At 43.1% G+C, this 15,662-nt stretch overlaps 1 protein-coding gene across 6 annotated transcripts in view; it reads right to left on the bottom strand.

Moving 5' to 3' along the window:
* Nucleotides 1-15,662, bottom strand: part of LOC140186210 (hemicentin-1-like) — a 449,816-nt gene that overhangs the window by 230,475 nt on the left and 203,679 nt on the right. For all 6 annotated transcript variants that reach the window (XM_072240181.1, XM_072240182.1, XM_072240183.1 and 3 more), the window contains exons 36-42: nt 14,874-14,970; nt 12,990-13,088; nt 12,165-12,341; nt 10,381-10,532; nt 9,384-9,507; nt 6,531-6,706; nt 1,968-2,064 (exon numbers count right to left, since the gene is read on the bottom strand). In XM_072240181.1, coding sequence (XP_072096282.1) covers nt 1,968-2,064; nt 6,531-6,706; nt 9,384-9,507; nt 10,381-10,532; nt 12,165-12,341; nt 12,990-13,088; nt 14,874-14,970 — 922 coding nt within the window. The remainder of the gene's footprint in view (nt 1-1,967; nt 2,065-6,530; nt 6,707-9,383; nt 9,508-10,380; nt 10,533-12,164; nt 12,342-12,989; nt 13,089-14,873; nt 14,971-15,662) is intronic.

Raw genomic sequence — 15,662 nt, 5'->3', positions numbered from 1 at the left:
ATTGGCATCACTATGAAAGATCTGATCGGTGGCCTCTAAAGATCCTCTTCAACAATAGACTCAGCATTTTCATGAATTTGTCACCAGTAAGACAGTGCCAATAAATGCATCAAGCCTTTTCTTACAGTCTGAAGACATTGGAGCTGAATTAGGGCATTCAGCCCATCAAGTTTGTTCTACGATTCAATCATAGCTGATTTATTATCCCTCTCACCCTTATTTTCCTGTCTTCTGGCCATAACCTTTGATACCCTGACTAAACAAGAACCCATCAACCTCCACTTTAGATATACCCAGTGACCTGGCCTCCACAGACACCTGTGTTAATGAATTCCACAGATTCACCACCGTCTGGCTAAAGAAATTCCTCCTCATCTCTCTTTTAAAGGGACGTCTTTGTATTCTGAGGCCATGTCCTCTTGGTCCTAGTTTCCTCCATTACTGAAAACAGCCCCTCAACGTCCACTCTGTCAAGGCCTTTCAATAGTTGATAGGTTTCAATCAGAGTCCCCCTCATTTGGTGTCACATGTAAAATGATATTGAACTGTGAGCACCGTGAACTTTTGAACTTGGGCATTTTGCTCCTACGTGGAGCACAGGCCATTGATGACCTCCTGTCTCCGCCATCCCCTGAAGTCGACGGTATGGTTTGAGTGCATCAACACCCCTGCAGCCCATTACACCCACCGTACAGGGGTTTGGCCTATACAGCTTCTCCAGAGCTCCGCTGGCCGGCCTTACCCGTTTCTACCTCTCATGGCAGGGCGAAGATTGAAGCTTGAGAGGCAAGCGGCATTTGGACAGGCATGTAAATAGGAAGGGAACAGAGGGAGAGGAACCACGTGCAAGGAGGTGGGATTAGTTCAGACTGTCACGGACATCATGGCCAAAGGTCCTGTTCTCGGGCTTTATGTTCCATGCTCTAATGCCCTCTGAAAAGGCCAAGCATGCCTCATAGTTAATGGAAATTAAGAATTGACATTAAACAGGACTTGGCAGTGACATCCATGACCTGTGAATGAATATCTTTTTAAAAGAAGTAAAAGAGTGTTTCGTGATTCTGTCTGTTTCTGTAATGAGAGCTGGGTCAGGCTCACAGTTTCAGAATGATTTGATGGGGGAATCCATGAGCCTTGTCATAGGCTAATGAAGAGGAGCTACCTCCGTCTCCCTGTGAGCACATAGTAGATGCCAAGCTAGATTTGTACCAGTTGAAGCCTGGAGAATTTGAATGAAGTTTCCTCTTCACTGCATCTGGAAAGTATTGTTACCCACGGGTGCTGGTGAAGGGGGGAGAGCTCCTCTCTGTCCATTACATGCTGATCTAGCTAGCTCCCTTACCATGGCCTGTTCATGTCCACTCTTAGGTGTATTTTCTTAGTGCCCGTTATGCCATTGGTGTTTAAGACAGCAACAAAGGTCCTCCACCCCTGGCGGTGTTCAGGGCTTCCCTCATCGTGCCAGTAGCTTCCTCTCAGTTTTCACTACTGTCACTCATGCAAGTCCCGGGTGGAGACTCAAGAATAACATCACAATCAGACGTAGAAGAATTTTTCATTGCTGTTTCCATAACAATTTTGTTTTACCGATCGGGGTTGCTAGCTGGATGACTGGTGGACCACTCTTAGTCTGGCCTCTACCCTTTGAGCTATTTGGCATTGGTGACCCTACCAAGACCCAAAGCGTTAAGCCCTGACTCCAGGCAACTTTACTCTCCGGGTCATTGCACGCAAACCTCCAAACCCAACTAGGATGTGGTCCTCTTGGAGGACTCTAAGGTGTGATACAGTCTTAAATTGCCTCTGTCTTCTGTCCTTCTTGAGGGACAGAATGCTCAGTTATATCCCACCTTTTTCCCGTTGGGACAAGTTGGGAAAAGAGCATTAAAATTCATATGAAGAAAGAGAATGCCAAATTTCAACAGGGAGCTTAACACCGATGGATGTATAATATGCTTTCTGCTTACCCCACACATTCAAGTAATAGCTCTTCTCCGTGTCTCCAGCATCGTTTGAAGCTTTGCAGGTGTAGCGGCCAGCATCTTGAACTTGGGCCCTCTTGATCTAAGAGAACACACACGTAGTCAAACGTTCCTCTCCTGGCATTGAACCTTGTTAAAAATCAGAGAGTTCACACCCTGCTGAGAACTACAATAGCAAAGTTCACCAGGAATTCAGTAAACTGTGTTAGCTGATAGCATTCCACCTCATCCTGGTGTTGGAAGAAATTTCACATCAGTATTATAGTACATACTGAAATTCAGTTATTGGCTTCAGTGTTAATTAAGTGTTGACAGAAATACAGAGCTGATCCAAAGTATCATAGAAGGAAAATGATAAGAGATGTTGGAAACGTGAAGTAAGACGAAAAAAAATTATAGAAACATTTCACAACTGGAGCTGGAACCATGATCAAAGCTAACATTTCAGGTCAATGACCCTTCAGCAAATGTTTTAGTTAAACTTACAAGAGTTACTGGATAAGGCTATATTGAGAGCCCAGTTCTGCACCATGTGAAGTCCTGGTAATCATTCTATCACCACAGGTAGGATGTTATTGTTCTGCAGTGAAATGGGCAGCAATGGACATGATATGAGGGGCCATAATTTTAAGTGATTGGAGCAAAGCGTAAGGGGGGAATGTCAGAGCTAAGTTTTTTTTTTATACAGACGGTGGTAGGTGTGTGGAACATCCTGGCAGGGATGGTGGTAGAGGCAAGATACGGTAGGAACATAGAATATAGAACAGTACAGCACAGTCCACAATACAGAAGGGACATGTAGCAATCTCTTAGATAGGCACATTGGTGATAGGAAAATGGAAGGCTATATAGGAGGGAAGGGTTAGGTTGATCTTAGGGTAGGTTCAAAGTTCAAAGTAAAAACTAAGTTTGTAAGTTTGGAGCGACTTCGTGGATCCAAGGGCCTGAACTATGCTGCTGCATTCTATGTTCTGTGTTCTATAGTAATAATGGGATGAGAAACCAAGATAATTCAGGGAATAAGAACAGAAAATTGTATGGGGAGGGGCTGTCAACAATTATAATTTTATTTAGAGTTAACTGACCCTTATGGGCCAATGAGCCCACACTGACCAACTACACACGTGACCAATTAACCTACTAACCTGCACATGGCAGCAAACTGGAGAACCCATGCAATCACAGGTGAAAGATACAAACTCCTCATTGAACTCAGGTTGCTAGCACTGTGATAGCATTACACCCGCTGCCATGCTACCGCGCTGTAACTGAGACAGGTAACTGATTCAGCGGCATTATTCATTATGTCCAAAGCATCACATACCCAGAGTTCAGGAGGAAGTGATCTGACGATACCGTGGAAGTGAAAAATGAAAGGTGAGGAACTGATGACTGGAGAAAGGAAAGAGCGAAGAATTTTGATGGGATGGTGGGTGTATAAGGAAAGATTCAATTGAGAAATTGATGGATTTCCAATCCATCCCTAAAAAACTTGAGCTTTTCATTCCATATCGCATTGTACATAGGTATTTGTAACATGCTTTCCCAGTGCTAAATGTAGTAATGCAATAAATTCATCTTTGATAAGGAAGTATTATACCATGAGACCATAAGACAAAGGAGCAGAAGTCGGCCATTCGGCCCATCGAGTCTGCTCCGCCATTTTATCATGAGCTGATCCATTCTCCCATTTAGTCCCACTCCCCCACCTTCTCACCATAACCTTTGATGCCCTGGCTACTCAGATACCTATCAATCTCTGCCTTAAGTACACCCAATGACTTGGCCTCCACTGCTGCCCGTGGCAACAAATTCCATAGATTCACCGCCCTCTGACTAAAAAAATTTCTTCGTATTTCTGTTCTGAAAGGGCACCCTTCAATCCTTAAATCATGCCCTCTCGTACTAGACTCCCCCATCATGGGAAACAACTTTGCCACATCCACTCTGTCCATGCCTTTTAACATTCAAAATGTTTCTATGAGGTCTCCCCTCATTCTTCTAAACTCCAAGGAATACAGTCCAAGAGCGGACAAATGTTCGTCATATGTTAACCCTCTCATTCCCAGAATCATTCCAGTGAATCTTCTCTGTACCCTCTCCAACGTCAGCACATCCTTTCTTAAAAAAGGAGACCAAAACTGCCCACAGTACTCCGAGTGAGGTCTCACCAGCGCCTTACAGAGCCTCAACATCACATCCCTGCTCCTATACTCTATTCCTCTAGAAATGAATGCCAACATTGCATTTGCTTTCTTCACTACTGACTCAACCCGGAGGTTAAAACACCTATATTTTGTTATTATAAAATACTGTATCTAGAGTCATAGCCATGAAGTTCTACAACTCTGAAACAGGCCCTTCAGCCCATCTAGTCTGTGCCAAACTGTTATTCTGCCTCATCCCATTGATCCTCAACTGGACCATTGGTCTCCAAACACCTCCCATCCACATACTATCTAAATTTCCCTTAAATACGGCAATTGAACCCACATCCACCACTTCTGCTGGCAGTCTGTTCCATATTTGCCCCGCCCTCTGAATGAAGAAATTCACCCTCAGGTTCCCCTTATTTTTTCACCCTTCACTCCTACACTATGACCTTTAGTTCTAATCTCACCCAGCCTCGGTGGGAAAAGCCTGCTTCCATTTATCCTCTCCACACCCCTCCTAAAACTGGAATGATAACCGCAATGTGATAAACAGGCTCACTAGTCTTTGAGTCAAAATCACAAGTTGTTCCATTATTAGAGACCATAAGACATGGGAGCAGAATTAGGCCATTCAGCCCATTAAGTCTCCTCTTCTATTCAGTCAAGGCTGCTTTAATACCCCTCTCAATCTCACTCTCCTGCCTTCTCCCCATAATCTTTGATGTCCTTACTAATCAAGAAGTTATCAACCTCCACTTTAAATATACCCAATATCTTGGCTTCCACAGCATTTGTGACAAGGAATTCCACAGATTCACCTTCCCCTGGCTAAAAAAATTCCTCCTCATCTCTGTTCAGAAATAGACATCCCTCCATTTTGAGGATGTGCCCTCTGTTCCTCGACTCCCACAGTGTAGGAAACATCCTCTCCATATCCACTGTATCTAGGCCTTTCAATATTTGGTCGGTTTCAATGAGATCCACACTCATTCTTCTAAACTCTAGCAAGTACAGGCCCGGAGCCATTAAACGCTCCTCATATGTTAACCCTTTCATTCCTGGGATCATTGTCGTGAACCTCGGCTGGACCCTCTTCAATGTCAGCACATCTCTTCTTAGATAAGGAACCCAAAACTGCTCAAAATACTCCAAGTGTGGTCTGACCAATGCCTTATAAAGTTTCAGTATTACATCCTTGCTTTTATATTCTAGTCGTGTTGAAATACTGGGGCACAAGGGGGGTCATCCAGGGGGTCAGTGTGGACATGGTGGAGGATTACAAATACCTGGGGATATGAATTGACAATAAACTGGACCGGTCAAAGAACACTGAGGCTGTCTACAAGAAGGGTCAGAGCTGTCTCTATTTCCTGTCTCTATTTCCTTTAACATCTGCCGGACAATGCTGAGGATGTTCTACGAGTCTGTGATGGCCAGTGCTATCATGTTTGCTGTTGTGTGCTGGGGCAGCAGGCTGAGGGTAGCAGACACCAGCAGAATCAACAAACTCATTCGTAAGGCCAGTGATGTTGTGGGGATGGAACTGGACTCTCTGACGGTGGTGTCTGAAAAGAGGATGCTGTCTAAGTTGCATGCCATCTTGGACAATGTCTCCCATCCACTACATAATGTACTGGTTGGGCACAGGAGTACATTCAGCCAGAGACTCATTCCACCGAGATGCAGCACAGAGCATCATAGGAAGTCATTCCTGCCTGTGGCCATCAAACTTTACAACTCCTCCCTTGGAGGGTCAGACACCCTGAGCCAATAGGCTGGTCCTGGACTTATTTCATAATTTACTGGCATAATTTACATATTACTATTTAACTATTGATTACTATTTTTCTATTACTAGTTATTATTTCCATGACTATTACTATTTACTATTTACTGATAGTAGTATTACTATTACTATTTTTATTACTATTTATTATTTATGGTGCAACTGTAATGAAAACCAATTTCCCCCGGGATCAATAAAGTATGACTATGACAAGTTCTAGGCATAACCAATGGAATCTCCAATGCCATGGGACCGAGGCAGCGCTGCATCAGCAGAGGTGCCATCCTTTAGCTATATCATTACCCTTGGCTGATTTGTCTCTTTGATCCCATGACACAATTGTGATGATAATCCTAGTATGTACCCAACCACCTACCCATTTATTTACAACTGGGATCTCGCCAGAATGATTTCCTGGCCACTAGTTCGATGCTAATTTGGAGATTTTGCTGTGTAGTAACTGGCTGCCATCTTTCCTAAATTATCTCCCGTTGGGACTTTCAGAGCTGATGGCACTATGAAAATGAAAGTTATTTCTTTCTTTACTCCCAAGCACACATGATTGAAGATCAAGGCAAAGCATTTCAGAGACTCTAAGGCAACACTGACCTCAACGAGACTACCATTTTCATTGAGCACGAGACCAGTATGCCTTGGCAGAGGCCGCCCATCCTTCGTCCAGGTGAGAGTGGGAGGAGGGAATGCTCGACTCTGGCACTCCAAGTTCACCGAACCATTCAAAGTCACCGACACATTCTGTTCCTCTCCCAGAATGCTCGGTGGAACTAGGGGGTAAAATGCATAAAATTGTTTCAGTTGCTGGCTCAGTCACTTTATGAAGCACTGAGCAATGTTATGCCTACCCAAAGCAGATCAGCTCAAAATGTTGACTGCATATTACCCTCCGAAGATGCTGCTGTTGTCACTGATTAACTGGGCTCTGAAAACATGCACTCATTCCTCAACCACACTTTATCTTACTTGTGCACAAGAAGATCAGCATGGACCCCATCACCACACTGTTCTGAAGCCAGGACAGAACTGAAGCGCGGTTACAGATATTGACCATTGGATAAACTACGTATGTCTGAATTTCTTACTTGCAAGATCAATCACCATTCACAATACAGGTGTTAAAAAACAATAGAAACTACACGCTAACAATTGCTGATACTTTTAAGTTAGTAAAGTAATTGCCTCTTTGTTGGTGTGTGTATTTTGCATCCTTCCATTACATTCTTACCTTGTCTGCAGAAAGCAAAATGGCTCTGGGAATTTGCTATGCAAAGGGAAGCTATGCTCTTCAATGGCCTTTCTTGCCTGGGCTGTCTGCAACCTATCCCTGCCTGGATATCATGTTCACCCTCTTTTTGCCCAACTTCCACACTGCCTGACCTGCTGATTTTGTCCAGCATCTTGTGTGTGTTGCTTTGGATTTCTAGCATCTGCAGAATCTCTTGTATTTATAAAAGTTGCAATTTTTGTAGCAAATGGAATCGCACATGGAGCGAAAACTGGGCTAAGGTTTTTCAAGTTGATATCTAATGCCTTATAAAAAGGACATAGAATATCTAACAATTCTAATAATATCCGCCTGTTTCCATCAATTACGGTGTCTTAACACTCTCCTCTCCACTCCTCACCTCAGTGCCATCTGCCCATCACTCTCCTCTTCCCCATTATATCAGCCAGAAAAGTGACAAGGAGGTCCAAGGGAAAACTACACAAGGACAAGGAATTTTATTCGCTATAATATGCATTTACATGCATATGAAAATTGCTGTGGTGTGTTGGTGCTACACACAATAAAAAAAACCGACGACATTCAACAATCATACAGGAAAAAGAATTATATAAAAATAAAGTTAGGAGTACAGACATGGATTAAAATGTGCAGAAATATATGCCAACAGTGGTCTAAAGTGCTAACGGGGCAGTGTAGTGCTGTGGTAAAAGAGGGAGAGGGGTGGGGTGAAAAACCCAGAAAGGTTAATCAGATTAACCGTCTGGGGGAAGAACTTTTTAAGATGTCATGGAGTTTTTGTTTTAATAGTCCTGTAGTGCTTTCCACAACGGAGCTTTAGGAAAAGGCGGTTTGCTGGGTAGATAATGTCCGCAATGATTTTTCCTGGCTGCTTCCTTGTCCCTTATTTGGTGTTTGTAGACTACTTCTACAGACAGCATATATTAAATATCCAGTAGAACTGCCAAATTCTTATCTTCTGATTCAGGTCTAAGAACAGCCGACCGTTATTCTCAGTGTGACCTGCTAATGCTTTGAGCAAACGCATCTACCATGGAGTGATGCATCTGATTTACAGAGCAACCGACTTGCCACCCCAAAGCATTTTCACCATCCACAAAGCAAAAGCCAAGAGCGAGGTAGGATCCCCCTGCTCACCAGAAAGAATGAAGTTTCAAAAACACACAACTGAAAGTTCCCTTCCCTGTCTGATTTAGAAATGCATGTCCATTTTTTCATTATCACTGGGTTTAACTCCTAACACAGTGTGGGAATACCTTCTACCTGAAGAATGCAATGATTCCTGATAACCATTCACCAGTAAACAGAGAAAGGTATTTAATGATGCCCTTGTCCTTAACAGCCGCAACCCATGAGAAAATCAGAAGATGATGACCACTCCATTAGTTAGATTGAGTCTCGGAGTTTTCTTATGTGCATGCTCAATATCAGACACCTAATATGGAACTTCTAATCCCATGGAAAGGGATTATCACACTGACAGAAGATAAGTGTCAAGAATATACACAAAGCTCAAACATTCCCCTTGACCCTTAGGAAATCCTCTTCCATGACTGTGCTAAGCAGAGAGGGAGGATTTAGAATGGTACTAAAAATCTTGAGTCCGAGCGTCAGAAGCCCCAAGAGTATACCATCCCATTCATCGAGCACCTCTCTGTAATTTCTACCATGGCCTCATCAGTCACTTCAGGACCTGCTAAACCAGTTTCATTCCAAGAGTCTGCCTAAGTAGAAGACCTTTGTGGAACATCCTTAAAATTGCACCGTAACACCAAAACTTAACTTCGCTGGCAACGTTCCCTCTAATTTATTTTAATAGCTACGCGGACTAACCATTGCTCTGAGCAGGAAACTTTTACATGGCCTGAAAACTATGCAGCACCTTAATTATTTTTGTTACATGCATACTATGAAAATTGAAAACTCACATACTTTTCATTTTATCTATTAACTGAAGGGTATGACAAAATACAGTACAACAAAGAAAATCTTCCACTTTTCCTAAACTTTTTCTTGTTTCTTTACTCCAGGTGTGTGGCAACAAAGGCTATGTGCATGGGGGCATTTCAGTGGCTGCACACCCACGCAGCTTAGAGTGAACAGTGTTCACTTGTGGAGAGATTCTAATGGATGCTTCAATACAACTCTTTCCTGGGTACGTTTCGCCCAATCCCAACGTTATTTCAAAGCACACTTACGATAAACTTGCAGGTGGATATCCTTTTGGTCCTCTCCGGCAGAACTCACAGCAACACAGGTATATGTTCCTGAATCAGAGGAGTGGGCACTGGCAAAGGACAGGACCTGACCATTCATAAAGAACTAATCAAAGAGAAAAAACACTTCAGTTCAACAGGCAAAACAATCAAATTACAAAGAGAATGCATTAACTTCACCTGATAAGTAGAAAGTTGTAGGGGAAAGATGGGGAAAAGTAAACAAAAATAAATACCGACAAAATCCCATAAAATGGCCAGACAGCAAGTTCACACTCATAATCAACTAGTCACTGCAGGAGAGACAGGGGCATAATAGTCAATGTTAACATTGGTAGCTCAAAATCTGTCTGCGGTATCTACTTAATGGAAAACACACATCTAGTAAACAGTCACCATCAATTTACAGTACTATGTAAAACTCTTAGACACATATATATATATATAGCAAGGGTGCCTAAAACCTTTGCATGGTACTGTATTTGTCAATGTAGAGCAGAGAGCGAGTTTGTAAATCCAGTGGGAGCAAAGGATGTTGGGAATGGCGAGGGTGGAGAGCTGCGGGTGCGGTGTGGGACAGGTGGCAGAGAAGGAATGCCGGGGTGGGGGTGAGGGCTGCTGTGGATACAGACTCACCCAGCCCCGAGACACCAGACAAGGTGATTTGATTCCAAACAGTTGTTTATTGATCATTACAGAATGTCTCTTTGGTGCTTCCTACAACGTCCCCTCTCCCTTCCTCTTTGCCCAACCATCATTCCCCTCTCCCTGTCCCCTTCCCACTCTCAGTCTACAATAGAGACCCATATCAGAATCAGGTTTATCAACACTCACTGTACTGTCCAAAATTCTTTGGCACGATATATATCGTGTGTGTGTGTGTGTGTGTGTGTGTGTGTGTGTGTGTGTGTGTGTGTATATATATCTCTCTAAGATTTTTGCACAGAACTGTAGGTTCAGAATAACAAATACCACTGACCTTTAGCCTTTCACTCATCATAAAGAGCGGAGTTTTATCTTTTAGCCATGTCACTTTGGGGGCAGGAATTCCTGCAGCCTCACACTGAAGTTCTATAGGCTGGTTCAGAAGGGCAGTAACCTTGTCCAAAACCGTTGAGATCATTGGCGGGACTGCAAATTAAAAAGTTCTGGATGAGTGAGAATCGATGTTTTCCCATAATTGCCAGCAAACTTCAATGATGGAACACATACTGTTAGTACCTTGCATATGGAAGTGAGAAATACAAGGGTGTAGCAACATGTCCACTGGAGAGAGTGTCTGTGCAAGAAGATGTTTATATTAACGCAGGGACTGAGGTAAACAAGCATGGATATCAAACAGATCCTGGTCCCTGACCTGCTGAGTTCCCGCAGCATTTTGTGTGGTTTGCTTTGGATTTCCAGTGTAACACGCTGTAAGGTTTCACTGCTAATGTAATTGTTTCTCTGTAGCAGCAATGTTTGGGTTATGACTAGAGATAACGGGGCATGTTAGCCGATGAGTGGGATGTTGTTCTTTCTTGTGGGTTTGGGAGCAGGGATTTTGCGGTCTTTTGCCGGGGAGAGATGAGGAGCGAAGACGCGAATGGAGAGTTGATAGACCGCCAGATGGAGTGGACTTGGATCGAGGGTCCGAAGGTCAGCGACGATCGGAAGAGGTCGATGGTGGACGAACGGCCTTATCAATGAGCTCCAACGTTGCGAATTAGACTGTTTCATGAGAATGGGACCTTTTCTTTTCTTTGTTTTCTTTACTAACCATATAGTCAAACTAAGAATTATAAAGCTCAATTGTTTAATCACATATTGTGTACTGTTTGTTATTTTGTGGTACTGATTTATAACAGGGAACACATTTGCGCAGCATCCACCCAAACGAGATTTCTGAAGTTTGGCCAGGCTGAGGACTGTCTTCCCCTAGGTTAAGCTGCTAGCCGAACTGAGAGTTACACCAGCATCTGCAGAATCTCTTTTGTTTATGGCCTGCTGTGAGAATGAGAAAGAGTATACGGATACCCAGTTGTAATCTGCTGCTAGTTGTGTGACTGGAGATGCAAGTGCCACAGTGTCTTTTACTAACAAATTTATTTCCTTTTGTTCGACGTCTCCAGATTATGGGTCAGTGTGGAAAGACAGAACAGCCAAATGATCCACTCACAAATCTCCAGCCTGTATTCCACCAATAGTAAACACAAAATAATCTGCAGATGCTGTTGTCAAAGGAGGAACTTTGGGGAGGGTTCTTCCTTCAGTCCTGACAAAGGGTTTTGGCCCGAAACGTCGACTAATCTTTTCAACTGATGCTGACTGACCTGCTGAGTTCCTCCAGTGCATTGTGAGTGTTCCACCAATAGTAACAGAATCAGAATCAGGTTTAATGTCACCGGCATGTGTCGTGAAATTTGTTGTCTTTGTGGCAGCAGTACAATGCAATACATAATAATAGAGAAAAAGACTGAGAATTACGGCAAGTATATACATATAATAGTTAAATTAAGTAAGTAGTGCAAAAATAAAAATATTTTACGGAGGTAGTTCATAGGTTCAATGTCCATTCAGCAATTGGATGGCAGAGAGGAAGAAGCTGTTCTACAGACTAACATAATCTCATTCTGGCCTTTTCTTACCACACTGACAAAGAGTTGGCCTCAGCTCAGTAATTTCCCATAACATTGCTGCTAAGGTGAGTGAACAGAAGTTACGGCAGACTGCGGCACGTGGATGTCCCTGTGTCAGAGATACAGTGTATAGAATCCATCTCACCATAAACCTGTAAGGTGTATCGTAGTTCTGTACTGCCACCCATACTGGATGCCACACAGCGATACAGTCCTCTGTCCGACACCTGGGCACTGTGTATCTGTAGAGTTCTCCCCTCCTCCAGCACACTGACACCAGCCATATTTGTGATCAACTGGTTCCCCTTGAGCCAAGTCAACACTAAGTGACAAAGGAACAAAGATCAGTTGGTGACAAAGACAGGAAACAAGATAGCTGTGTTAATGCTCCGCAAATCAATGCCACACCATAGGGAAAGGAATTTTAGCTTCTATAGTTTCAAACCCAGCAGCTCAACCAAATCTGTGAAATGCTTTGGGCAAGCTCAAGGATAACTACTGGAAAACACACACACAAATGCTGGTGGAACTCAGCAGATCAGGCAGCATCTATGGAAAAGAATAAACAGTCAATATTTTGGGCCTGATGGAGGACCTCAGCCCACAACGTTGACTGTTTATTCCTCTCCATAGATGCTGCCTGAGCTGCTCAGTTCCTCCAGCATTTCGCGTGTATTACTCTGCATTTCCAGCACCAGCAGAATCTTTTATGTTTATAAACAACTGAGAAAATTATAGTGTTATTAAATAATTGCTAATGATATGATGAGGTAGGAAAATGGTGACTTTTTTTGGAAGGTGAATAGCCACATGTGCAGTTAACATGTTCCTATACATTGACATCTACCTGTATTTCTGATTGTTTTACAGATATTTATTGAAATTTCAGAGCCATTTATCTGTCATAACCCCAGGAAAATGTGGGGCAAGCAATCAGGTTTCGTTTCAGTGGACAACAAGCCATACTTACCAGGGGGTGGAGTTCCCGTGGCAACGCAGTCGAAGGATACTGAGTGATTCACAGTTGCAGTTTTGTTCGTATCGACAGAAGTGTCTATAATAGGAAACTCTGAAATATAAGAAGACAAATGGTAGAAAATATCGTTTGTAATATAAAGTCACTTTATTAACACCAGCGTAGCAGTTGGCGCCACACCGTTACAGTGCCAGCGATCACTGATCCGTGTTCAATTCCCTGCTGCTGTCTCTGAGGAGTTTGGATATCCTCCCTGTGACTGCCTGGATTTCCGCTGGCTGCTCCAGTTTCCTCCCGCATTCCAGAGATGTGCACTGAGGTTAGTGAGTTGTGGGTATGACGCGTGGCCCAGCACAATCCTCACTGATTTGATTTGACGCAAACGATGCATTTCACTGCACTGTTTCAATGGACGTAGAACATAGAATAGTACAGCACAGTACAGGCCCTTCGGCCCACAATGTTGTGCCGACCCTTAAACCCTACCTCCCATATAACCCCCCCACCTAAAATTCCTCCATATACCTGTCTAGTAGTCTTTTAAACTTCACGAGTGTATCTGCTTCCACCACTGACTCAGGCAGTGTATTCCACGCACCAACCACTCTCTGAGTAAAAAACCTTCCTCTAATATCCCCCTTGGACTTCTCACCCCTTACCTTAAAGCCTTGTCCTCTTGTATTGAGCAGTGGTGCCCTGGGGAAGAGGCGCTGGCTGTCCACTCTATCTATTCCTCTTAAAAGGAATGTGACTAATAAAGCTAATCTTCAATTTTTTAAATCTTCTAATAATGCATGGTTACATGAACACACAAGAGTGATATTCTGAAACATATTGTAGAGCACATGGATTCATTTAGCTTAGTATGTAATAGTAGAATAAATTTTCTGTCATAGTCACTGATCCCTCTAAGCTGTCCGAGGGCGTGGCCACGCTGTAACTGAAATGCCCCTGTGCACATAGCCTCTGTTGCCACACAGCGATTCATTCTAAGTATTCATAGTATGGATATTTATCTAATTTTTATTTATTCAATATTTTTTCTTTCTTTTTATATTTACACAGTTTGTTGTCTTTTGCACACTGGTTGAATGCCCAAGTTGGTACGGTCTCCCATTGATTCTATTATCGATTTATTTAGTATGCCCACAAGAAAATGGATCTCAGGGTTGTATATGGTGACATATATATACTTAGATGATAAGTTTACTTTAAACTTCATTGGAAAAAAAACATTTATAGTGCCGTGCAGTTTTTAGGCTATATAAAAGATTCCTGCTCAGAGCAATAGATGGGTCGTGCAGCTGTTAAAATAAATAGAGGGAACGTTGGTGATGGTCCATAACAATTAGCAGTTTGTTTCTCAAATCACCTTTCAATCATGGACCTACACATTACACTGCAATGGGAACATGATGAGATTGGGGAATTGTGATCACTGTCTCCAATTACTGCATCCAAAAAAAGGAACAACACACACGAGTGAGTTGCTCAGTGTGTTAACATTCAACAACCGGGTAACCAATCCGGTTTGCTCTTGCCTACAGGCAGCTCTTCCCTCACGAGTATCATCATAGTAGCTGACATGAAAAATGTATTTGACTCCAGTTGTATTGTGCTTGGTAATGCACAGAAACAACAGTTCATTGCCAAGAGAGTGCAGAACAGATGAGATGCCAAAAAAGGCAGAATGATGTAGGGTAGACCTTTTTGAGTTATACATGATGGAGAACAATTAGTAAAATTAAATTGCACGTCAAAAAATAATAATTTTTAACAACCCAAATTGCTGGAATTCCAGTGCACTATACTGGTACATCTTTACCTGTGAATCTTTCTGCTGTAGGCTGTGTTAGACTGATCCACCACAACACTTACCATACACAATTACTTTGACAGCTTGTTCAGATTCACCTGCCTCGTTGGTAGCTACACAGGAATAATTGCCACCATCTCTCTGAGTTGCTCCGTCGATCTGTGAAGCGAATGGAGTAAATACAAAGTCTGAAGGTGTTTGCTCAAATGTGTCAACTCTGGTTTTGAGGCTCTGTTAGTTTCTTTGATTTCCCCCAGTCAGTCCTTTCTCCACCCCCAACCCATTGTCTGTCAATGTTTCTGTCTCTCTCTCTCACCCATCCTGTCTACCAGTCAGTCTCTCCCCCGCCACCCCACCCACTGTCTCTCAGTCTCCATGCTCCATCTGTCAGAAACAAGAAAAAATATGCAGATGCTGGAAATCAAAGCAACACACACACAAAGCTGGAGGAACTCAGCAGGCCAGGCGGCATTTATGGAAAAGAGTAAACAGTCAATGCCTTGGGTTGAGACCCTGTCCTGGTGAAGGGTTTCAGCCAGAGGCATCGACTGTTTACTCTTTTCCATAGATGCTGCCTGGCCTGCTGGGTTCCTCCAGCATCCTGTGTGTGTTGTCTATCTATCAGACTCTCTTTCTTCCTCTCTCTGAGTGTCTCTCTTTTCCCCTCTTATTGTCTATCATTCAATCTGTCTCTCTCCCACTTCCCCACTGTTTGCCAGCAAATCTCTCTCCCTCCCCCACTATCTGCCAATTTCTCTTCCCCACTGTCTGTCAACCTCTCTTTCTCTCAATTACTTTCCCAACACAATTATCTCATGATCTTCCCTAAGAGACTGGAACTCTCCTTTCCT

Source organism: Mobula birostris, chromosome 22 (assembly GCF_030028105.1).
Source record: "Mobula birostris isolate sMobBir1 chromosome 22, sMobBir1.hap1, whole genome shotgun sequence".
Classification (NCBI taxonomy): Eukaryota; Metazoa; Chordata; class Chondrichthyes; order Myliobatiformes; family Myliobatidae; genus Mobula; species Mobula birostris.
Note: the sequence above shows the minus strand (reverse complement) of the source record. Positions and strands in the feature narration are given on the sequence as shown.